Raw genomic sequence first — 25,366 nt, 5'->3', positions numbered from 1 at the left:
CTAGGCCCCAGCTTTGCGAGCAATCTCCAGGCTAGTCAGGAAAGGATAATAAAACCTCTTCTCCCTTTTTCCCTCTTTCTCCCTCTAGGCTGCGTCTGGCTCGAATGAACGAGGAGATGCGAGAAGCCGAGGGCCCCTTCGGACAACCAGGTCAATATCCCAGCAACAGCCCCACTGAGCTCCAGTACAGGAAGTGTATACAGGAGTTCATCAGCCTTAATATAGATGAGTGTTAGTGACAACTCCCCACCTGCCTCTCCTTTGCTGTCTTGAGTGGGCTGAATTCAAGAATGCCGCCTGAGCCCCACCTTTGGTGTATATTGGTGTTTCTTGCAGATTGGCCTGATTCTGATGCCTACGGCAGAGAGGCCAAGAGCCACAGAGGAAGGAGAGGGAACTTTCGTGTTAGTGTGTAATTCTCATGCTTGACTAGAGACGGTCAATTTCACACAGGAGGAGATTCAGGGCACACCACAGACCATGGCTCATGGATTTGAGTGTGCAGGGAGCACACGAGTTTAGTGTAAAAAAAAGAAAAGAAAACCCTTTATTGGCAGAAGAAAATCACCAACGATACAGCTGGATGATATGTTTGGAACCCGCTGTGTATTTGTAGCGCGATAGATCGGCCCTACACCCGAATTATCGTATGCACAAAGTTTGTTTGGACAGTGTGCCGTTGCTGGAGCCCTCTCTTATCAATGGTGCTCAGCAACTTGAAGGACTCGTTAGCAAATGGGGTGACTGCAAGGTTTGGAAGTTGTCAGATCCGGTTTAAAATGCTAATGCGGGGGCCTCTTAAGTCTGGAGGAGGCAAGCTGCAGGTAGAGATCCTCTGCTGCAAAAGGCACACGGGATGGGGCAGGAAGGAGAGACATGGCCGCCCACCTTACATGCTCTCAGGTTTAAACCAGCAAAGCTCCCTTTTTTAAGCCAACAGTAGCTAGCTGGTCAAAGCCATAGCTCAGCTGCTTCCTGGACTAGGGTGCGATGTGGTTAGTGTTACTGAAGCAGTGAGGCTAATTTTTTGTGGCCAGGAGAGGCTCATCGCCGGCGATGGGCTGTGTGCCAGGGAAGAAAACTAAAATCAGACACCCACAGCCTGAGTGGCTAACTCAAGCAGCTGGGTTTTTTCCCTGGTCAGATTTCCTACTTAGCCCCTTTCTGAGAAGGGGATTTCTATTTGTATGCGTGTCCCTAAATGCTGTCGTCCCTCATGCTGATGCATGCGAGCAGGGCATTTCTGCAGCAGGTCCAGGGAATCCGGATTGCTCCATTTCCATTTACTGGAAGGACTATTTTGGTTTTTCTTTTTTTGCTGGAGGGGAGGGGGAACCTGTTTTTACTCCGAGCCACTTTGGATTTTGTGATCTGTGTTTTTGATGAGCTCGCGGTGTCTCAGCAGAGATACCGTCACCACGCTGTCATTTCTTCAGAGGGCTTGGAGCTTGTGTATAAAATTGGAAGCCCAACCTGTGACTGTGTATTACCATGGAAAGCCTCACTGTGCTTCTTTAAGAGTCCAGTCCCACTGAGCGCTGAGTACCCCAAATGCCATTCAAGCCAATGGAATTTGGGGGCTCTTGGTGCCTCACAGGAGAAGCTCAGGATCTTGAAGGCTGAAATTCTTAATCCGGAACACAAGAGGCCAGGAAGACTTCCTATCCCCTCAGTTAAGCTAGCCGTGATACACCGTAATATTCCTTTCCATCAAATACTTGTCCAATTCCTTTAATAAAAGCCCTGCTCCGCATACCAGCTGCTGCCCTTGGTAAGTTATACATCTGCTGGTTGCTCTCTGTGGGCATATTTCTGTCCTCAGGTGCAGCACAAGCAAGCAGGTTCCACTCAGATCTATGCCACACATCCAGGGCTAGAACAGTGAAGAAACGCCACCCAATTCCTTTAAGTCCTTTCTCAGCTAAAGGGCTGGATCCTGCTCCTTTGGAAGTCAAGGGAAGCGTTGTCACTGACTTCAGTGGGGTCGGGTACGTCCTGAAGCTGTGCCACCCACTTCCTATCTTCCCTCGTGGCTTCTTTCCTGTCTGCTCCCTTCGAAACTGTGGGACGGCCACTCCCCGAACGCCAAGATCTCATCTCAGTTACACCCATGTGCTGTAAATCTGCAATAACCCTACTTAGTTTGCTGGAGTTGCTCCAGATTACCACTAGAGCAGACTCTGGATGGCTTCCCCCCTCCACCCCTCAGTATAAAATCCCATTCTCTCCAGCCCTTCGCTGTTCCTTCTCCATTTACACGCCCTCCTGTCAAGCACAGAGATCACGCCCATGCTCTTTACATAACATGCCATTACCAAGGCTGGATTATGTAAGTCTTCAGCATTTACATAGTGCTGCTGTCTTCCTGCCCTGTACACTTGGTGGGACCCACAGTAAACCTTGGACCACCTGCACTATCCCTTTTAATCGCACAGCGTCTGGTTCTGACACCGTTATGCAATCCATACTTAGGCAGTCCTTCCTCCGAACCCTTCTCTGAGTGCATGCAGAGTAAAGGCTTTAGGATGCCTATCGTGGTACTTACTAGAGGCTAAATGCTGCAGTCTTTGCTAATGCCATACTCAGGCAAAAAGCCCACAGACTTCATGAGTAAAGCCTGCAGGGTTGGGCCTTTTGTAGTGAAATGGTCACTTGTTACCTTTTAAGTACAGAGAATGGACATTGATATTTTAGTCCCTGTAATTCAGGGGGCAACTTCCTGGTGTCTAGATTCTGATTTTGGTGTAAATCTGGAGTCACTTCCTTTGAAGTCAGTGGAGTGACTCCAGATTTACACCAGTATCTATCATGTCTAACGTAGCTAGAAGTGCACACAGTATTGTAGAGGTGGCCTCCTCTGGGGTTGGAATGTTTCCCTTTGATTAGCACTTACAATGCCCTCCGTTAAGGTTCTTGTTTTCTGTTAAGCGGGGTGCTGAAGGCGATTGCGTTTGACCCAGCACTTCTCCATATCCTTCATCCACTTCAGCTTCGGAGTTTTCAGCATAGAACCACTAAGGGTATAAACCATCTGTTCTCGTGGTGCCTGACCTCATAACCTTTCATTTCTCTGCACTCCACACCGTTGTCTTCTCACCTGTCCAAATCACGTTAGGTGTAAACAGCTTGAAAACTGACTGACCTCTTCTATTGCGTCACCTTTTCCTCTGACACCTCCGATTGAGTTACGGCCTGAGCGTGCTCCCACTGAGGTCAAAGGGAAGTTTGCTGTTGAGTTCAGTGTGAGTAAGATCAGAAACCCGTTGAGCAAAACCCTGGACTCACAACTCCTTGGTGTGAAATTTTCTGCTTGATGGTATCGCCATCTGTGCGGATCTGTCATGGTTTAAGAAGCTGCCCAACAGTGAAACTCCGTTGCCCTCCTCAAATTACCATGAAACTATTATATATACATAGTGCTGAGCTCTCTGCCCTCAGACCAGCGACAGAGTTAACCACATGCTTAACTCCGACAGGAATACTCACGTGCTTAAACTTCAGCCTGTACTTCTGTGCTTTGCTAGATTGGGCTCAGAGGGCTCAGGACTATGCAAGAACCAATCCATGTGCAGCTGAATATCTGCTGCTTATCTTGGCTTAGGAACGAGGCGCTTCTCTGAAATTAAGACTTGTTGATTATCCCATCCCGTCCCATTTTATGTAGAAAGGCTAATCTGCACAAAACCTTTGCTCGCCCGCATGTGGTTCCCTTCAAGCCATGTCCTCCCCTAGAAAAAGGCAATATTGAATTAAAACTAGAAAATTTCAGGACACGCCAAAGAAAAAAAGCAACATGTTGATCATTAAACCTCCTGCTCTTACCCTGCGTTAACGAAACCCAGCCTGGTGGTTGCTGGAAACGTTTTCCCTCATGCGGTGCCTGTTAATCGGCTCCAATCAGTTTTCTGACTCTGAAGAGGAGTTAGAAATTTGGCTGATCCTTTCTATAAACCGGTGAGATCTGAAGGCGTGGCTTGTTCACTCCAGGCCATTGTATTTTACAGTCGACATTAGTGACTCATGAGAACAATAGTGTATGGTTTGGAACCTACAAGCTTGGAATCACTCACTGCCCCAGTAAACGTGGTTAAAGAATATGTAAATACTGACACAAAAAGCAGTATGTCTGGCAAGACAATTTATCTATTTAAAATGTATCGGTACTTTATTTAGAGTCAATGTATAAAGCAACTTTGTGCACTTTTCCTACTTACAGTATTGGGTTTTTTATGTTCTTTTGTTATGGATTTTGTGCTGTTTTTTTTAATCGGTAAAATTGTTAAGTATTTAATTTATTATTGAGACGCCCAGAGGACTAGTGCAATTTTCATTCAATACAGTTTGGCTGTATTTAATGTCAGGATTTTTTTGTAACGTTACTAGGGCCTGTATTTTTAAACTTGACTTTTTTTCCCCTCTCCCCACTTCCCTTTCTTTTTTTCTTTTCCTCTTTTTTTTTTTTTTTTTGGTTTTTTTTTTCCTTGTAAAGAGAATGCAAGGCATCCGATGCCTCACAGCTTGAGATAGGGTAGGACACTTAACAAATCTGGCAGTTTCTAAAACAAGATGTTTTTCTCCAGGGAAAAAACTATGTCTAAGAGGCATTTTGCAATGTTTTCTATGTTTATTTTATTTTATTTTTTTTGGAATGAGAAATGTGTGCGTGCGCGTGTTTTGGGGCTTGGGAGGGAGGGAGTGTTGGGGAAATTGTACATAAAGTTTGTTTTCGGCAAAGCAAAGAGCCAGTAAGGCTACATGGGAGTCTAGACATAAAGTCGCTGGGTTATTTTTTTTTTCTCTTTAAATATGGATACATTCTCTGAGTGTTGTACAATCTTATTTGAAATTTCTAATGCCAAAATTTCTGTCATTCTTCCTTTATAGCTCTTCTTTTCAAAGAGTTTGTACATTACATACATGACAGTAACTTGGTTGCAACTGTGATTAACATGAACAGATTTGCCTTTGTCTAGAAAGCGACACCCAGGGTATTACCTCAACATAGATGGGCCCAAAAGATGATCTCCAAACTGAAGATTCTCATGCTTTTGGGGTATTTGAGATCTGGGACAAGCTTTGAATATTTGTTCCAACTATACTGTGGCCAACCCAACATCCTGGATCCAAATACTTGAATTGGAGGGTCTGAATTTTGCATTTTAAGCACATCGTCAATTCTAGATTGGATGGGTACAAAAGACTTGCAGATTGAGATTATACTCTCTGTTCAACGTGTGTACAAACTGGCAAATTGCCATCTAAACCAGAGAAACTACCCCCCGCCCCACTCCACACACACATTATTTTAATATTATTAATCATGGTAAGCTGAGTCTGTGTGCCTTGCCATTCCTTCCAATAATTCTGTCAAGGGGAGAAATATTGATGCTTGTAAAGCATGAGAGTTGGCAAACTGAGACTGAGATGAGCATGAATTTCTCTAAAAAGAAAAGGAGGACTTGTGGCACCTTAGAGACTAACACATTTATTTGAGCATAAGCTTTCATGAGCTACAGCTCACTTCATCGCATGAATTTCTCTGACATTTGCAACATCTCAGACTGGCAAATTTGAGTGTTATTTCCACACGATGAAAAATGGATACTCCTAAAGAAATGCATTGAGAGGCCTCCAGTAGCCTCAGATTAATGGACACAGCTGTTGCTGTCTCCTTCCGTACGACCAGGAATGCTGTGTTGTGCCATTCTGCTGCAGTCCTGTCTGTTAAACCCCGGGGCATCCGTGCTTTCATCCAAAGGCAAAAAAGCATGAACAGACTAAATGTTATATTAAACAACTGATCAGCTGATGACAAACTTGTGCGTGTGTGTGTGTGTGTGTGTGTGTGCGCGCAGAGAGATGTGATGATGAAAGGGTGGGAGGGGAAGGGGAATGGGAGTTTGAAAGGACATGAGAAAAAAATAAATAAAGATACCAAAATACCGAGTGCTGTTTCCATAGGAATATGATGTGTAACAGTCCAAGCCCTGAAGTCTGCAGTCGCTGCGTCACCAGAGTGTGGGAATAAGGCTCTTAAACTGAAAGACAAGGAGTCGGTGGGAAGATGGGGCTGTCAGGTGGCCAGATATGTGTGGGAGGGGGAAAGGGTGGGGGGCTGTCACACGGTTCCTGAACGTAGCAGAGTCATGAATGTCAGTTTGCAGGGCACTAACAGAGCCCATCGATTTCTAGTGCAGGAGTAAGATGGCAGAGAAGGGTCAGCCAGGCAAGGAGCCTGGGGCTCCCTAGATGAGTCTCAGTTCTTAGCGTCTCCCCAGTAGCTAGGGAATTGTTTAGTTTGTACATCCATGTGCTCCATTAAGGTGCATTTTCGGAAGAACCGGGCTGCTGCCTTCTGCTGCACCGACCCCCGTTTGTATAAAACCATCTCAGCTCAGCTTCCATCCGTCACGTCCATCAAACAGCACATGAATGTCAGGGTGTATCAGTCCTGTGACGTGTGACCCCTCTGGGTCAGACCCACGGCCGGAGCCAAGGAAGGATAAATCCCAGGGGGATAAGCTTGGATCAGTGCAAGGTTATGTTAACTGGCAGCCCTGAATGAAGGCCTTCGAGCCATTGGGGAGCAAAGCCCAACCGGCTTCTTGCCTGGCCCGAGACTCCATCACTTCCTACCTAAACAGCACAGAAAGAAAGAGGATCTTTCAGCCAAGTCGAAGCTGCTAGGTGTGGTTTGTTTAATAGGCACTAACAGCTGGGGCTGCTGTACACGGGACTTACCCTTGCTGTAAATACGCTATCGCATATTAACCTCCTTCACTTGCCTGCTTTCCATACAACTTGGTGACTCTTTTTTTTTATTTCCCCTTTGCCTCTACAATCTGTACTGAGTATAACTATGGAACTGACTATTCTATATGTTATTATCTTTGTACAATTTTCAAACCGTTGCCATGGTGTCAGCTTTTTCGTCCCCCCTTCCACCCTCTATTGTCTCTTGAAACACTCTTAATAAAAATCTAGATAAACTCCTTACCTCCTTCTGCTTTGGCTCGTTTTATTTACGGAGGGTCTCTTGCCTGTATTAACTGTAGCTACGATATTATCCCCTTTTGACCTGTTATTCTCCCACTGCAAGCCACGGGCTGAACTGCGTCAGCAAACAGAGTGGAATGGCACATAAATATTCTGCATTTTTGAGTGGCTGGTTAAGCGTCCCTAGCACTATCCTGTGATAACATCGTGATTTCAAACCGCTTGAAAGGGACACTGGGTCAAAGGTGGCAGATTCAAAATATCCCCTACTGTGTCTTTTTTAAGTACTTATTTAACTTATCCAGCATACGATCAGTCCTGGAAAAGGAGGCCTTGCAACACAGCTAAAATCCTACATTCCCACCCTCAGGCTGAGCACTTTAAAGCCATTTCAGTCGCAAGGTTGTTGTCCTTTGCTTACCATCAGATAATCTAATCGCAGGTGCCTTTTGGAAGATGTCTCCTACCTCAAGGTCTCCATCACTCTCAGAGCAGCAGAGAAACGCAGACACTACGTTGAGTTATTAGCTCCACTTCTTCTGGTGGGACAAACAAATCTATTTTTTAAATCAGGTTGGGTTTGTGGATTTATGAGGACAGTCAGAACAGTTTAATATGGGAAAGATCATTACAGTTATCTCACCTGTCCTCATCTCTGGTTGTGTCTCCCCCTCCCCCCAAAATGGCAAGGCCATTGCATATAGAAAGGAAGGATTAGGGGCACTAGCCTAGACTTTGGAGACCTGTGGTCAAATCCCTGCTCTGCCACAGATTTCTTTTGTGACCTTGGGCAAATCACGTGATCTCTCTGGGCCTCAGTTCCCCATCTGTGCCATGGGGATAACAGCAGAACCCTGCCTTCAAAAGGGTATTGTGAGGATAAATACATTAAAGATTGTGAGATACTCAGGTAATGACTAAGACGTTTCTACAATAATGGGGGCCAGATAGGTAGCTGAGATAAAATTAATCTGTGGAACTAGATGCCTCAGGATATTACTGAAACAGATAACTGAGCAATTTTCAAAACTATATAATTAGCTATCTATCTGAATAAGACTACATCAGTGCTTGTGGACATGATCCAGCTACTACTGGAGTCAATAGGGGTGTTTCTAGCGACTTCACTGGGAGTTGAATGGGGCTTTATGTTAACAATTACAAAACTTATGAGTTTTCAAGCTTCCTGTTTGATTATATGAGTTAATCACTAATGGAGTGCAATTTGCTACCATGGTATATCAAACTGCATTATGGCAGCTTCACGCCTTCTTCTGATCATTTCATTATTAGCTGTTGGAGACAGGATACTGGAATAGATGGACCACTGGGGGGGCAGGGATCTTTTCCAATGTGGCAGCCCCTATGAGCTTAGTGACAGGATGCCTTGACATATACCTAAATGTGCTGGAAATCACCACTGCATGATTCATTTGTAGGGATCTAGAAGAAATGTGCTCTAATGATGTAAAAACCTGCAAACTCAAGTGCATTACGGCAGCTCCATGCCTCCTGCAGACAAATCCAACTTGGGCTACTGTCAGAGACAGGATCCCAGCCCCTCCAGTAACCCCTATGTTAGAAATGACAGCACTTTCTCTTTATAAGATATGAAGTCACCACTCCTTGGTTTACCCCAGGATTAGTAGGTGGAGACACCGTCTGTTTCAAGCGAGCAAACCAGGCCTGATTCCCTCCTTGCAGCTCGTGTTGCCATTTACATCTGTGCAAAATGGGTTTGAAAAGGTACCCTTGTAATCTGGCAGCGTTTTTACACGCACTTTGCACGAGTGTAAATGGTGCGCCACAAAGGTGCATGGCAGAAGAAAATCTGGCCCAACACCGCACTTGTGAGTGCTAGTGAAACTCACTCTATGTGAGTTAGGGAGACCGGACACTCCTCTGCCAGCTCAGGATTTGCGAATGAACTGTTGCTTTGGGGGGATTTCAGTCTGATTATTTTGGGATCCAAGTGGGTTGTAGGATTACTGGCTCATATTCGCAATTGCCCCTGGACGTTGCAAAGAAGGGGGCCTTTCAGTGAGACAGTTATGATTCTCAGGGAGGGCCTGCACTGTTCTGAGCCCTGGAAGAGGTAAGAACAGCCAGGGAGCTGTTCTAACTTACATCAGCTGGCTATGGTCTCTCAGGGACCATATGCCAGCTGACCATAGCTTGAGAAGTGTGTACTCCAGCCATATCTTCTCCGCATGCCAGTGCAGAGTGGGACTTGGCGAGGTGGTGAAGGAGCCGGTGACAATGGCTCTGTGTCAGCTGAGAACTCCCCACGCCAGGGGACTTCTCAGCATGTGAAATCTGGCTGCTCGGGTACTAGTGTTTGTCAGATCTATGACTGCTCAGGTGGTGCAAAAGAGCTGGAACGGACCTGGGAAACTGGCTCATTGTATCAGCTACTCACTTGTTTGAATATCTTGTGTTCAGTGTCTCTGTGCGTTTGCTGCAATGCTGCCCTTTTCTTAATCCAACAAATAAAGAATAAATGTGAATGCTAGAAAGAGAGAGAGAGAGACAGAGAGAGAGACAGAAAGGAGCCTGAATTGGATTTCGGTGCCTTTCTGGAATGAACTCTTCATATAGTCCTGCCCGAGGTGTGATACTCTGCAACCCGTCCCATCCCTGGCAATACCCTGATCCTGAGGCATTACATCTGGCCAGATGTCTCTCCCCCCATATCTATCTATCTATCTATCTATCTATCTATCTATCTATCATCACAACCATCACCATAATATTGAGGCGCTGGGCCCTTCTGAGTAACTGATGAATATTCTGAATGCAAGTGGATTTGCCTGTGCACGTTATGATTCCCCTGAAGTTGCTTCTGTCCATTTTACCTGCAAGGGCTCAATCAATCCAAAGCCTCCCCTGTTATTGTCACCTGTGCACTGTGCATTAGCACATCAGTTCTGAGAACTGGGACTCCAGCCTCTAAAGAGTTAATCTTCTCTTCGTAGGAAAACAGCTCGCTCATTTATATAGTCTATAAGAAAGGAGGGTGACATCTTTCATTCAGAGAGGGAGCAGGCAGGCACAAAAGTGAACTCTTCTCCAGGAGTGGGATGTACGTAAAAGGCTATCAGTTTGGGGGGTCGCACTAGCCACAATTGGGTAGAACACCCAGCTGTTCAAGCCAGTGCAGACAGCGGAGAATCTGCAAGCGTCTGGGGACAGTAGCCCTGGAGAGTTGAGGGTAAAAGAGAATGCTGCCCACTCAGTTACCTGGACCTCCAGGGCCGCACTGGACTGACTTCAAGGGGGGCTATGCCGAGTTACGCCAGCGATGGGTCTGGCCTCTAGATTGTTTTGAGATTTAGCATTTAGTGCAGCCCCCGTGGCTGGTTGGGAACCAGGCACAAGAATCCAGGCATTCCCACTCACCCCTGTAAATCAGTGAGAGTGCAAGCCCAGCAAAGGCTTGGCTGGAAACGAGCTCCATATTATTATTATTATTATTATTATTTGATTTGATTGGCAGGAGCAGCAGGAGTCCATTGTTCCAGGGGAATGTACCGATGCATAACACACCCCCTAGCCCAGAGAGCTTACATTCTGAGTCCATAACGTTAAAAGAAGAAACTCCATTTGTGGAGTAATGAGTGGGGACTTCATGTTCACATAAGGATTCAGTTTACTGACTGCTGGCTCGTGGCATATGCTCATGCCCGTATCTCCAGCCATCTCGGGGAGAGCACAGCTACTCTGCAATTCAGATTACCTTGAAAAAGGCTAGAAACCTTGCCACAGGGAGCAAAGATCCATGGGAGAAAGACCTGGCCCGGGACCAAGGCTGTCTGGAGCTATCAGATGGTGTCACTCCCGACCTACCAGTACTCAGTGGGAACAGTTCAGCAGACGGCTGCTCCTCGCACGGACCGGGAGGGGAACAGACCCGGGTCCTTGACACGTCAGGGCTTCGGTAACATGCACCAGTTTTAAACCTAAACAAGCCAAGAGACTGTTCCCCAAGAGACTCGCGCATGTGCACAAGGGAGCAGCCCGGAGGCAAGACACCGCCTCCCTCCAGGTACCCCCTGGACAATGGCTGGGCCCAGTCGCAGTCTGTGTGCTCTCCCAAGTGCTCGGGCAGGCAGTGATGCGTGCGTGCGCCCCTCAGGGGTCCGAGAGGAGCTGACGACCCACCCACTGGCCGGTGGAGCTGGCCTGGTGAGGAGCGGAGGGCAGCTTGGCACCGCTGCCCAATGCAACCTAGTGGCTGGAAGCCACAAGTGAGCCGGGCATTAAATCAATACAACTAAACGCACCTTGCAGGGAGAACGTCGCTCGTGACAAACCAGACCGAGTGCACACAGCTCCCTGGCATGGCGACCGTGTCTGGTGAGCCCGCCGGGGGCCGGGAGAAAGGCTCAGACGCTGTGTTATTTCACTCTGGGGAGGGAGCACTGTCATGCACCCCTGTAGCCTCTTCCCCAGCCACGGTCTGTCTCTGCAGCGGGGAGGAGGCAATGAAGACGCACTGGATGCTTCCATCTAGCTGCCTTGGTGAGAGTAGGCTTCCTGTCAGGCAGTTCGCACCAAGCCCCCTTCACCCTGCCTCTGGCACCAACACCCCAGGAAGGAGACGGCGAGGTGGGGCCCCCTGCCCTTGTGTGTTTCCCTCTGTGTTCGCATGCTGATGTGGTCACAAGAGGAAGTTAGTTTAGCGGCCTCGTCCTAAATTGAAATATTCCCAGTCTCTGCAGGGACAGCTCGGCCAGCACTGGGATTCTGAACGGGCTGCAGGTGTCTAGTGATCCCTGCGGGGCTTTGCGTAGCATCTGCACTGAAGCCTTGCGCACGCCAAGGGAGCCGGGACGGCTCTGGGCCTTGGTGCTGGGACACCGCGCCCTTCGCGCCTCGGTCAGACGTTTCAACCCAGCCCCGGCGTGGCAGCCGCGGAAAGTTGTTGCCGTTTGATGGTCTATGTGCAATGAGTTGTTGTTTCCCTCCAGCATGGGTGGACAGGTGTCCCCCTCCCGACCCTCCGTCACGACCCAACATCCCATCTGGCCGCCAATAGAGAGGTCAGGGACTACAAGCCAACAACCATCTTATCCGTGGTCCTTGCAGGTCACAGGGAGGTGCAATGGCAGGGCCCATTGGGGGAAGCTTTCATGGCTGGCTGTGCTGTGCTGGGGAGAAGTATCGGGGTAGAGGGCTGCCAGGTTGGCTCCTTAACAAACCCAACCCTCTACTGGCTCATGTGTCTGGATACTTAATGAGAAAGCAATGGTCAGAGATGGATGGGGGCGGGGGGGGGGGAATGATCCCAAAGCAGGGTGAGAAGCAAGAGTCGTGATAAAGGGTAGGTCTATCAAAGTTTAGAAACAAACCAGTTCCTATGTACAAGGAGTTCAAAGTCAGAAGGTGACCTTGTGGCTAAATAACAGTGCAGGGCTAGCTAGGAGCCAGGACTCCTGGGCTCTATTCACGTCTCTGTCAGGGACTTTCCTGGGTGACTTGGAGCAAGTCACTCAGGCCAAAAAGTCCAAGTGTCCGCTAATCCTGGGTGCCTTTTTGAGGAGGGGGCGCATAGGGCTGGGTTTTCAGAGCTGCTGAGCACCTTTTCCAGGCATCGAAGAAGTGCAAAGGATAATGTCGGGATTAACTTGTCTTCCCCTGCAGGAGATGCGACGTACCTCGACATCTTCCGGGAGTTCTCCCACATGGCCTCGAACGACCCTGAGAAACTCAACCGGCGGAGCTTGCACTTCAGCCACTCCTGCAGATAGCCCCTCCCCTCCTCTTCCGAGGCCTTCGGCTGGAGAGTCAGCTGTCAGCTACCAGAGCCCTGGGAGAGCGGGAAGGGGGAGCGGTTTGCCAAGGCGGAATGGGTCCGCTGGGCTCATCTACTGGAGGAAGACCCAGCCATCTGGTCCCTGTCCAAACACACACTTATGGAGCACGCAGTGTTTATTCCAGTGCCTGCTTTTGTATCCACATCTCAGACCAATGACCCGTGGTGACATGACTAACTAGCCAGTGTATCCAAACAGGGCTGAACCAACTATGCAAAGAAATCCCTGCTTCTCTGCAGTTCACTCCCTCAGCCCCCAGGCCTCCCTCAGGCCAAACGCCTGCTCAAGTCAATAAGATTTGACCTTCGGTTTGTTAATGACTAAAAGGTAGGGGGCCACACATCCCATCACTAAAAATAAGGGGTAGCAAAGGGGGAACCAAGCATTGTTACTGCACAATATGTTAATCCCTGCAAAGCTGATTTTTGCTGCACCACTGGGATATCAAAGCTGACACAGCAGGAGCATGGGACAGGAACGGAGAGACATTTTCACACAGACACCAGCAAAATGGTTTGCCCAGGGCAGCAGCAGCGTCCTTTACGTCAGTTGGGGCAAACGCCGGAAGAAGAGAAGTGACTTTCTGCGTTAGGGAGGGACGCATTCCAGGGATGATATTCCTGCGGAGCTGTGGTTAGTATTTGAATAGGTTCATTCTCAGATTTTATCCTTTTTGGTTTAGAAACCCAAAGGACGCAGAATATCTCATCAAGGAGAAAAGTCAAAACATCCCAAAGTTGACACAGTCTGGCAACCACCTCGGAAACATGGAATATTGGCTGCGAGGCGGCAGCAGACCCCAGCCGCAAAGAGTTTAAAGCCACGACAAATGACTTTCTGTTGAGGTTGGGCCTGTTTTGGGGACCTAGAGTGTCTCACCTGTGTTGTTTGTGTATTTGGTTTCTGCACAGAGGGATTTTGGGGCTTACCCTTGGAGAATAGGGTGTGAAGATCCTCTGAGCTCCTTCCTGCCAGATGTAGGAGTGAATGTAGCTTCTGAGCCCTTCCCCCTTGGGAACAGTTCGTGTTAGACTCTATGAAAACCATAAGGGTTTGACTTAAATTGCTACCTTTGGTGTGAATGTTTCTGTCCAGCAACCCAAGTTATCAGAGAGGCGGTAACAAGTACAACCGGCAAAGAAGGTGTAGCCATGTGTGGCTAAGGGGTTCATTTGTCACGGTACCAAACCCAAATGAGAAGATAAACATTTGTGAATGCCACTGGCAGTGTGTTGTTGGGGCATATTCCGCCTTCCGTTATAGAGGGGTAACCCAGGGCGCAGGAGAAACCAAAGAGGGGTTTGTGATGGAATATTCAGCTGTGCATCTGGTTTCAAACACTTGAATATTCAGGGGTGTGTGCGGTGTTTGGATCCAGGTTGTCAGTACTGGCCTGTCTGGAGTAAAAACTTCAGCATGCAGGGGCCTCACTGGAAAAAACCACAACTTTTCCAACTGAGCTTGAACGTTCCTGGGCCAACACGCTGCCAAAGACGCTGATGTCTTATGCTGCTGAACCAGATTTGCAAATGAAGTGAGTTTAGTCAGCTCCACTTGGCTAAGAATGGCACAGCACCAATGGCCTGTTGCACTACGTCGCATGGCTGGTTTTCCATCCCCCCCCCCCACTATAATTCACTGTAGGCTGACCGCCTCCCACATGCAGCTTCCCATGCCTTTTAGTGGCTGTGTGGCTCAATGGCTAGAGACCCAGACTCGGATTTAACAGACCTGGATTCTGTTCCTGGCCTGCTGCGTGGCCTCTGGCAAATCACTTCACTTCTGCGTGTGCCTCGTGTGTTAAGTGCCTTGAGACTCTTGGGTGAAAAGCCCTATGTACTATTATCATAATTATACTGTGGGAGCTGTGCATGCAGATCTGAAAACAGAACCTGGCCCTCGCCCCCTTGAAGAGTTTTGTAGCTCATGCCTACTGTGTGTCGCAACGCTAGGAGAGCAGAACTCTTCCTGTACGGCATGGCTTTCATTACTATTTTTTTACCTGTAATATTATTTCATCGCTATAAAAAAGGGTTATGTGTGGACTATACAGGTATAGGCACCATGACAAATTAAAGTGGATTGTCAGAATGATGTATATAAACCGTGTTTACATGCTGAAATGTAATATATCATAAGGCAGAAGAAATGTATTTTTTAAATAAGGGGGAATGGAAAAGTCTCACATACAAGTGATACCTATTAATTGAAAGTAAAATATGAGAATTTTTGTTTCGAAAACCAGGCATGTTTCCTCATTCTTTCCAGTCTAGGCCTCTGTAAACCAATGGAGCATTTCAGTTGGAGAGGGTTTTTATAATGTGAGATTTATTAGGCACTTGTTTATGGCTGGAAGTCGGGGGGGGGGGGGGCGAGGGGGGGGCAAATGAATTTTCCTCCGAGGAGATGCAGGGCTCCCAACTTTTTTGGGTAGCTGGCATGTTTGATTCAGATTAAGGCAAAGCCTAGCCAGGTCATTGAAGTCAATGGGAGTTTTGCCATTGACTTCAGCGGAGCCAGGCTTTCACCTCAAGGTTGTTTCAGTTCCAGAGTCTCCTTGGTTAGTGATGGAAATAATTGTACCTCCTCAATCATGAAATAAAAAAGGGCAGATTCCATGGCGAGGCGAAGAGGAGATAGAGTACCAGCCTAAAGTACCAGTACTGGAGACTGGGAACCACTAGACTCCATGAGAGAACCATGAGCTCCTAGGTCCCTATTCGCAGCTATGACCCTGAATGTTTTCTTCTTTTGTCTCTGCAACTGTGATCCCCCGTTGTGGCCGGGAAAGATGAGTGTACATCAAAAGATTAGATAGATAGGTAGATAGATAGATAGATAGATAGATAGATAGATAGATAGATAGATAGTCTACTAAGAACTGAGACTATACGCTTTCTGGGGACTGTCCGTTTGCTCTGCGTTTGTACAGTGTCTAGCACAATGTGGTCCTGGTCCACGGTTGAGGCTACTCAGTGCTGTTTCAATAACATCAACGACTGGACAAAGACCACAAGCTCATTTAATGTAGGTTACCAAACAGGCAACAAATGGGTAACAACTCTATGTCCCTCCTGACCTGGGCTATTGCTGAACTATTCAGTACCATTTTCTCTTATCTAGTGTAATGACAGAAACAAGGGTGAGAGAGACAAGGTGGGTGAGGCAATATCTGTGAGCGGACCAACTTCTGTTGGTAGAAGGACACTTTTTTAAGTTTGGAAGAGCTTTTCCTTAGGTCTGGAGAAAGTCACCAGAGTGTCCAGCCTAAATACGAGATGAAAGAGATTGTTAATCATAAGGGGTCATTTTCATTTTAAGTGGTCTCCTACTCATAGATAGATTCATAGATACATAGATACTAAGGTCAGAAGGGACCATTATGATCATCTAGTCTGAACTCCTGCACAATGCAGGCCACAGAATCTCACCCACCCACTCCTGCGATAAACCTCTCACCTATGTCTGAGTTATTGAAGTTCTCAAATCGTGGTTTAAAGACTTCAAGGAGCAGAGAATCCTCCAGCAAGTGACCCGTGCCCCATGCTACAGAAGAAGGCGAAAAACCTCCAGGGCCTCTTCCAATCTGCCGTGGAGGAAAATTCCTTCCCGACCCCAAATATGGCGATCAGCTAAACCCTGAGCATATGGGCAAGATTCACCAGCCAGATACCCAGGAAAGAATTTTCTGTAGTAACTCAGATCCCACCCCATCTAACATCCCATCACAGGCCATTGGGCCTATTTACCATGAATATTTAAAAATCAATTAATTACCAAAATCATGTTATCCCATCATACCATCTCCTCCATAAACTTATCGAGTTTAATCTTAAAGTCAGATAGGTCTGTTGCCCCCACTGCTTCCCTTGGAAGGCTATTCCAAAACTTCACTCCTCTGATAGTTAGAAACCTTCATCTAATTTCAAGTCTAAACTTCCCAATGACCAGTTTATATCCATTTGTTCTTGTGTCCACATTGGTACTGAGCTTAAATAATTCCTCTCCCTCTCTGGTATTTATCCCTCTGATATATTTATAGAGAGCAATCATATCTCCCCTCAACCTTCTTTTACTTAGGCTAAACAAGCCAAGCTCCTTGAGTCTCCTTTCATAAGACAGGTTTTCCATTCCTCGGATCATCCTAGTAGCCCTTCTCTGTACCTGTTCCAGTTTGAATTCATCCTTCTTAAACATGGGAGACCAGAACTGCACACAGTATTCCAGGTGAGGTCTCACCAGTGCCTTGTATAACGGTACTAAAACCTCCTTATCCCTACTGGAAATACCTCGCCTGATGCATCCCAAGACCACATTAGCTTTTTTCACGGCCATATCACATTGGCAGCTCATAGTCATCCTATGATCAACCAATACTCCAAGGTCCTTCTCCTCCTCCGTTACCTCTAATTGATGCGTCCCCAGCTTATAACTAAAATTCTTGTTATTAATCCCTAAATGCATAACCTTACACTTCTCACTGTTAAATTTCATCCATTAAATTTTACTCCATGTGTGAGCCCCTTCTGTTTAGCAATCTGCCCCTCCTCATATTTAGCTTGGACTCCCTGGTTCCTCCAGACCTCAGCTCGAAAGCTTATCCCTTCCTCCAAACCAGCTTGGTCCAATCAAGACGTTACCTCACCTATCTTGTCTCTCTCATATACGGAGACCAACACAGTTACAACAACACTGCAAGAAACAAATGTGGCATTTAAGCAGCACTAAAGCAACCAAGAGACACTCGCAATGTAGCAGTTTATTAGATATACATGCAGAAACATAAACAATTCCCCCATAATAACAGCCTGCTCCATCCTACTCCATATATACGTCTTACTCTTTTCTGACCTTAAATCTCAGTCAGCGTCTCAAAAGTGGAGGGAGGCCTGAGGTGTGAAGTTTGGGGCTATCTAGATCCTGGCTATTGGACCTCTCCATTTCTCCAGGACTATTTCTAATGGGTCTTTCCTGCACTCCGTCTGTTGCTTTAGCAGAATTGCATAAAGGCACAAATTCCTTCTAAAGAAAAGGCTTTTAACTCCAGCATCAAATGGATATCCCTCTCTCTCCCCCATGACAGGTCACACTACCAGTGACTTTGGTTTTGAGGAGATAGTGGGACAATGACTATACATAGGCTGAGGATAGGGTTGCTTCCACCTGCCTCTTATTCCATTTTGTCTCACTGGTGACCGCAGTCTGGAAGGTAAATAAATGACAATGGAAAATAAGCAACTTGCCATGTATTTATCTGATGCAATCATTATCCTTTGTGGGCTTGAGACCTAAAGAAAAAGCACCCACAAGGACACAAATTCCGAGCTGTAAAGTCCTGACTGGCTGGAGGGTGAATGCAGGTAATCAAGCACTATGGTGCAAGAGTCCCTTAAGCAAATGGGTTCATCTTCTCTAGTCAATTACAGTGACCAACTATAACTGAGATTTGGAAACAGGGGAAAACCCCGATAAGCAGAGACCGGGTCCCAGTTGCTGCATTCAGATACACATCTGGATTATGAACACTGCTGAAGTTCCAGGTGTTTGGAGCTGAGATTTTGATTGGGCCATGTGATATACTCCTGATATATACTAGACACGTTTCTGGCTATCATATCTACCGTGCCCATCATCTTGGTGTCAAGCCATCCTCTGTATACTCTCATGCTGCTTGCCTTTTACAGAGCTATATGTCCTTTGCAAGCCATATCACCTCTTGTTTCCATCAGAAAAACAATAATATCTGCAGCAGAGAGAGGTGGTGGTGAGGTTTAATTCATTTGTTTTTGTAAACCACTTTAAGACTGAGATGGAAGGTGGTGTAGAAATGCAAAGCATAGTCACTAACCACACAGCGTACCTGCAGGGTCAATGTATGGTCATTTCTGTCTCCTAATCTAAAGTGCAGGTTACAAGGTAATTACAGTAGGGCCTACCCTGTGTGATTACCCACAACCTTCAGCAATAATGAGAGGCAGTACTGCCTAGTGTCCAGCTCAGAAGTCTGAGATCTGATCCCAGCTCTGAGTTGCTGTGGGCGGCTCCAGGCAGGTCAGTTTCCACCTCTGCAAAAGGAGGAGGAGAATCTTTACTACCCTTCCTGCCAGGGACATTGTGAAGATTCAGTATGAATGCTTTGACGACGCAATGTGCTGGTTAAGTACTGATTAGGAAGGCTGTTATTATTATTGGAACATGTGCTTAGAGGGAATTTCACCAAAGACCACACTTGTGAACAATACAGTATTTGTGGTCTGGGAGCTCCAGTCCTTACGCTGTTATGTCAGCAGTCAGATCCTCCCTCTCCACCCCCCCGACTCATTATTGTGTCTACTCCCGAAGCATGCTGCTAGGGGGATCTGTGCTCTGGGCGGTGGCAGCTTTTCAGATGAGATGTCAGTCAAAGGCTCCTGCCCAACTAGGGTTACTATAGCTGGTCACTGTAATTGACACGAGAAGATGAACCCGGTTTGCTTCAGGGACTCTTGCTCCATAGTGCTTAATCATCTACATTCAGCCTCGAGCCAGTCAGGACTTAAGGCTTGGAAGTTGTGCAATCACGTGCTTTTCTTCTGTAGGTCTTTAGCCCACATGGGCCATTATGGACGTGAAGGAGCCTCACTTAGGAATCCAGTGATTAAAGGAATGAACTTTCCTATTACAATGGGAGACATGACAGACGACTCCTGAAGGGGAAAGAGGCCCCCGTGCTCCAGCGGTGCTTGGGATTCCAAGCCAGTGAGGTTACGCTTTAAGGAGATCCCTAATGACTGTTTAATGCAATTAATGTAGCCTCTACTGAAGATAAACTTCACAGGGAGCAGCCCTGGGCCACCAGCCCTTTGAAGCAACGTGCGTGGGTTTGACAGCACCTCAGGGAACAAAAGAGGCCGGGCTGCCAAGGCTCTGACAAGAGGGAGTTTCAGTGATTGGGTAACTTATTGGATGTTTCTTGCTATCAATTGCCGCAGCTCCAGTGGGAGGAGGAGGCATCTTGGGAATATTCTCAGCTGGCTCCCTCAGGAGTTCTGGGCTAGCCCTTGGCGCCGGCGAGGCCTAGGATGACCTTGCCTCTGTGACTGATAGGCAAAAGCAAAGTGCAGCATGCCAACGTGGTGTTAGGTACAGCGGTTCTCAAACTGTGGATTGCAACCCCATTTTAACGGGGTCGTCAGGGCTGGCTTAGACTTACTGGGGCTCAGGGCTGAAGCTCGGGCCCCACCACCCTGGGCCAAAGCCTGAGACTCAGGTTACAGGCCCCCTGGCTAGGGCTGAAGCCCCTGGACTTCAGCTTTGACCCCTTCCCTGCCCAGGGCAGTGGGGCTCAGGCTTTGGCTCTGGCTCCCCGACCCGGAGCAGTGGGAATCAGGTGGACTCAGGCTTCGGTCCCCACTCCTGGAGTCATGTAGTAATTTTTGTTGTCAGAAGAGGGTCCCGGTGCAATGAAGTTTGAGATCCCCTGTGTTAGGAGCAACGACGCTCTAACCCCTTCTGTTGTCTTGGGGCAGCATTAAAAATGTGTTTCCCTCCCAGCCATTCCCCTACGGGCAGGAAGGCAATAACCTGCCTCCTATTTCCACTCCCTCACACCTGCCTCTCTCCGCCAGCCATTCACTTTCTTCTTTCTTTGCCCCCTTTCACCAGCGGTCCAGACTCTTAGCGGCACATCGGCAGCATTGGCTCCCCAGTCCTGGTAACTCTAAGCAGTGAGTGTGTCCTCTCAGGTCAGAGGGGATGGCTCCCGCCGTCCAGGCAGCAGGAGACCATCTATCCCCTCCTGCCACCCACTCCATGGCTAAGGGTGATGGAACAGGTGTCACGGGGTGGGCCCCTGAGTCTTTTCCAGCCTTAGTAACACCACCCACAATCCCAGGGGCTCTTAACCACCACTGTGCTTTGCGACACTCCCCTGCCTTCAGCAGGCCTCAGCCTGGAGTGTGGTTTACACAATAGTTAAGTCACTAGCCAGCTTCCCCTCTTGTTCTGGGGAAGGGTACAGTACTAGCAGCCCTCTGTTCCGTCTATTCCTTCCTTCCTCAGGCTCCCACTGCCCTCCCTCCCACTGCCTTTCTGTCTGCTTATATAGTCCCAGCTGCTGGGGTTACTTCCACCCACTTAGCCCCTCAGCTGTATCCCCACCAGACATGCCAAACCCGTGAAAAAAACGAAGAAATTGGGCTTGTTTTTGGCTTCATTGACTTGTGAGTTGCTTAATGGCTAGTTTTTGGTTTGCAGCTTGTTTCTTGTTTGACTCGTAGCTTGCTGCTTCTTTTTTTTGATTGGCTCCCAGCAAGGGGGAACAAAGGGGGGGAGAGAGTCAGGGGTGCACAGCGGGCCCACCACAGTCCCAGACTGCACGCTGGGGGGATCTAGTCACATAGAGTGTTGGGGTTCTTGGGGATTGGCTTGTTTTGAAATGGGATTAGCTTTTTTGGCTTATTCTGAAAGTCGAGGTGCTTATTTACCACTTGAAAGTTGGCAGCTATGATCCCCACTCAGTTAATTGGCACCCTCTGTCTTTCGCCCTGGTCCCAATTAGTGTATCCTGGTGGGGATGGGAGTGCCAGGGTGCTGCATCAGGTCCTGACTCAGCACACCCGGTTTCACAGGCTCATGTTGGAGGTAGGGTTGCCAACAGTCCCGTGTTACCAAATCAGCCCGGGACGCCTTTTATCCTGTATTTCAACAGATTAAAAATATTATCATGATGCAAAGCCAGGTTTATTATTCCCTTCACCTCCCATGGTAGAAAGTTTGTAAAATTGGACAATGTAGTAATGCAGAATCGGCCCCATGATTTACTCAATCAATGTACCTCTCGTGCAGAGGGTCCCAAACTTTTGGGGGGCACGAAGGCCTCATGGGGCCTTGCTGAAAGGCTGTAGTCGGGGGAGGGGGGCTCTGTCTGGCAGGGGAAGTGGACGGGGCTCTGTGCAGGTGGTCTTGGCCTCCAGGACCAGGCTCCCTGCCTGCCTTCTCCCCCCACTGCTGCAGCTGCACCAGCCACCATCAGCAGCGATTCTCCTCTGCTGGAGACGTTGGCAGAGACTCTGCGAGCAGGGAACAGCAGGTGACCCCCCCGAGAGTACTGACCCCCCCCCCCGCCAGACAGAGCCCCTTCCTGACCCTGGCCCTTCCGCGCAGCTCCACTTGCCCTGCCACAGCCCGTGCGGGGAAAGCAGACAGGGTTCGAACCCCTCGCTCCCTAGCTGGAGGTGTCAGAACGGCCACATGAATTGCAAACCTGGGCTTACATTTGCTGGACCCAAATCCCACAGCTACGCTAACGGGTCCATAGTGCACCGTGAAGACGTTCTGACTTGGGGCTGTGGCTTGCCCTGAGTGCACACGGCAAAATGACAGGACTTGGACCCAAGTCACAGGGAGACTTGGGCTCTGACCAACCCCCCAACAGCAGGGCTCTAGAACCTGGCTCCCAAGTGCTTGTGTAACCCACACACCTTCTGGGTGTGGTGCTCTGTCCCCTCTAGTGGCACCGAGACCCCTTAGAGATGAATGAGTCTGCTACAGCCTTAGCTAAGGGCCATGTGGCTTTTCACTTATGCGGTAGAGGCTCATGCATTTCGCACCAGAGGTCCCAGATTTGATTCTGCCCACCGGGGTCTGTCAGCGTTACACTTGCTGACTCGAGCTGGACAGAGTTGTGTGTGGACAGAAGGTGGGTTCAGGCTCAGATCTGAGTCGGAGCCCAGGCTTAGTGTGCAGTGTAGACATACCCCAAGAGGAGCCAAACACCTGATGCTTCAGGAGAACTCGGTGAACAGCCCCCTGTGCTTGAAATTCACTATTTATCACATAGCCTGTTTCCAGCTGACATGTAATGGACAAAGGAACTCCGCGTGGGGCGGATGGTCTGATGATGATATCAGAGGCGTGTAAACATGACTGATTTCTCAACTACAGCTGATTAAGAGAACATTCTGTAATGAAGTGGCAGCTGCTTAGTCCTATGGTAGGTCGCACCTTATAGACGGCTGCTGTGGGCTGTTCTTTGGATGGAATACAGGTGATGCAAACATTCACCCACCCTTGGGTTTACACTGTTTTTAAAACATTTTTTTAAAATTCTCTTCAAGGCTGTGGGGTGAATTTGGTGCTTGCGAAAGTCAGTATCAAAATTCTCACCTTTACAGCACCGCCCAGAGCCAAGCAAAATTCCACCACACTGCCCCATAGGTATCCCTGCACCACCACCCTCCTATTCCAGTCCTGGGCCTCCACTCACACCACACTGCCCCATATGTATCCCTGCACCACCACCCTCCTATTCCAGTCCTGGGCCTCCACTCACACCACACTGCCAATGACCCTCAACTCTGCCTGCGGCAACCCCGCCATTCCCGCATCCTCCAATTTAGCACTGCCAATATACCTCTCTCCTGATCTGCAACACACTGCTCCACTCAGACTCAGATACAGCTCTGCCAGGGCACCTCCATTCTGAACTGCAACACCCCTGGCTATTCCAGTTTTGAACACACACATGTAACAAAGAGTTAAGCTAATGTGTCTCTGTCCTGACTTGCAACTTCCCTGTTATTCCAGCATTGAGCCAGAACACAGGGCATTGCAACCCTTACCTGCATTTATCTATTGCAGTCCTGGCTTCTACTTGAGCAGAGACTGCCGATTACTGCCTATTATATTTGTAAAACTCTGCAGTCATTTTTTACACTGGGACTAGGACCAAACCACTGAACAAATTTTCACTTCTAATCTAATCCAGTATCCAAATCAGGGACCCCAGACGGGAAAAGCCAGTGCGTGAACCTACTGGTCCCACACAACCCCTGTACATAGGCTTGGGAGAATTCAATATTTTTATATAATTTTGCCCAAATTTTATCATGTTAAATTTTAACAGTTGTGCAAAATTCTGCATTTTAAGCTTTTTTTCTTCAACTTTTACCTATTTAAATGTTCTCAGTTGTGGGAAATGATGGAGGGAGGCAGACAATTGCGGATGAGACAGTAACTCAGGGATAACAGGTTTCAGAGTAGCAGCTATAAAGTGAGCTGTAGCTCACGAAAGCTTATGCTCAAATAAATTTGTTAGTCTCTAAGGTGCCACAAGTCCTCCTTTTCTTTTTTCAAGGATAACAGACGAGATTCAAAAAGGCAAAGCTGTCTCACCCTTAAAACACAAATTGTCGACATATTAAACTGTGCAAGGTCAATATCCTTAATTCAAACTCTAAGAAGTTCTCAAGCAGTGTTTGTCTTACTTTGCCTAGCTGTAACTTTTGATTATTATCAATAGACATATTTTTGTTGGCTTGTGGGTGTACCGTGAAATCGACATTTACCAATAAAAAATACCCTGAATCCTTCTAAGCCTCGCTCTACAGGGTTAGGAGTTCACATTAATGGACAGTAATGTACTTCCATATCTATTGTAAATAATATTGGCATTGACACAAGATTTTATATGTCAATGTTCTGTACAAACAGTAACTAATTAATCCTCCCAGCATCCCGGTGAGGCAACTAGAGGTTCATTTTCCCCATTCTTACAGACTGAGGGAAATGATGACACAGCGTGATTAAGCAACTTGCCACCCAATGGGGGAATGTCAGAACTCCGGCGCTCCCGATGCCCCGTCCTCCGTTCAAGTTATTGCTAGGTTCTAGCCGAGCCATTGGCTCATGCTGCTCTTCAGTGCTCGAGTTAATTATTAGGGGGGGCCCTCCCGACTAACGGCTGGGATCTAAACACCCTCGACTGGATCTGAACCTGGTGGCTTGAGGCCATCTTTAGTTATTTCAAAGCCCCAGGATCCCATCACAGAAGCTGAGGTCACAGCCAGGGCTTTCTTGTTCACTGCAGAGCCTCCCGGGCTGTGGCTTCCCAAGGACTGTAGCATCTGCTCTGCCTCATGGTCCGTCAAAGTCTGGGCTTAGCAGCCTGGGTTTTCCACAGCGGGTAGGGTACATAAGAGTATCATGTGATGCTATCTAATGCCAGGGCAATGGTAGCAGACACACGATACAGACACATATTCCAATATCCTCTGCCGTTTGCCGGATTCTGGATGCATTGGGTCGCTCTGCTTAGGAGTCTCCTTTCTTCCTCTCCTCTCAGAGCAACCCTTCTCTGGCTCTGCGGGCCAGCTGCACACGAACAGTGCAAGTCACATCTCTCCAGGCCCAGCTCAGCACGCTGCCTCTGCAGTGCTCTCTGCCCTTGGCAACCTGGCAAGTAAACTCAGCAGACCCTATAGAGCGGGATTTCCAAATGCACCACCTGTTTGGTTAGCTGAGAGAGGGATGTGCTCTACTGGACTGAGAGGAGCCGGGGTTCTGTGCCTAGATCTCACATTGATTTGCTGGATAGCCTCGGCCAATTCACTTAAACTCCCTGCCTCTCTTTCCCCACCGGTAAAACGCAGATAATGACTTTATCCTGCCCTCTCCAGGGTGTCGGGAGGATTAACTTAAGATACTGTTTGCACAGTGCTAGCATTGGTATTAAGTAGGGCCACTGTGTATGCTGCAGCACGAACAAAAGAAACCAGTGGACATCAATCTGAGGA

The 25,366-nt window shown here is 47.9% G+C and overlaps 1 protein-coding gene across 6 annotated transcripts in view; it reads left to right on the top strand.

Moving 5' to 3' along the window:
* Positions 1-15,047, top strand: part of ACAP3 (ArfGAP with coiled-coil, ankyrin repeat and PH domains 3) — a 159,529-nt gene extending 144,482 nt beyond the window's left edge. For 4 of the 6 annotated variants that reach the window (XM_037881109.2, XM_037881110.2, XM_037881111.2 and 1 more), the window contains 2 exons: positions 89-150; positions 12,640-15,047. In XM_037881109.2, coding sequence (XP_037737037.1) covers positions 89-150; positions 12,640-12,746 — 169 coding nt within the window. In that variant the 3' untranslated portion in view covers positions 12,747-15,047. Of the gene's footprint in view, positions 1-88; positions 5,003-12,639 lie in introns of those variants that run through there. The other 2 variants (XM_037881113.2, XM_043531679.1) reach the window with 1 other exon arrangement.
* The last annotated feature ends 10,319 nt before the right edge of the window (positions 15,048-25,366 follow it).

This window comes from Chelonia mydas, chromosome 18 (genome assembly GCF_015237465.2).
Source record: "Chelonia mydas isolate rCheMyd1 chromosome 18, rCheMyd1.pri.v2, whole genome shotgun sequence".
Taxonomy (NCBI): Eukaryota; Metazoa; Chordata; order Testudines; family Cheloniidae; genus Chelonia; species Chelonia mydas.
The sequence above is the reverse complement of the archived record's forward strand: the minus strand, read 5'-3'. Positions and strand labels throughout refer to the sequence as shown.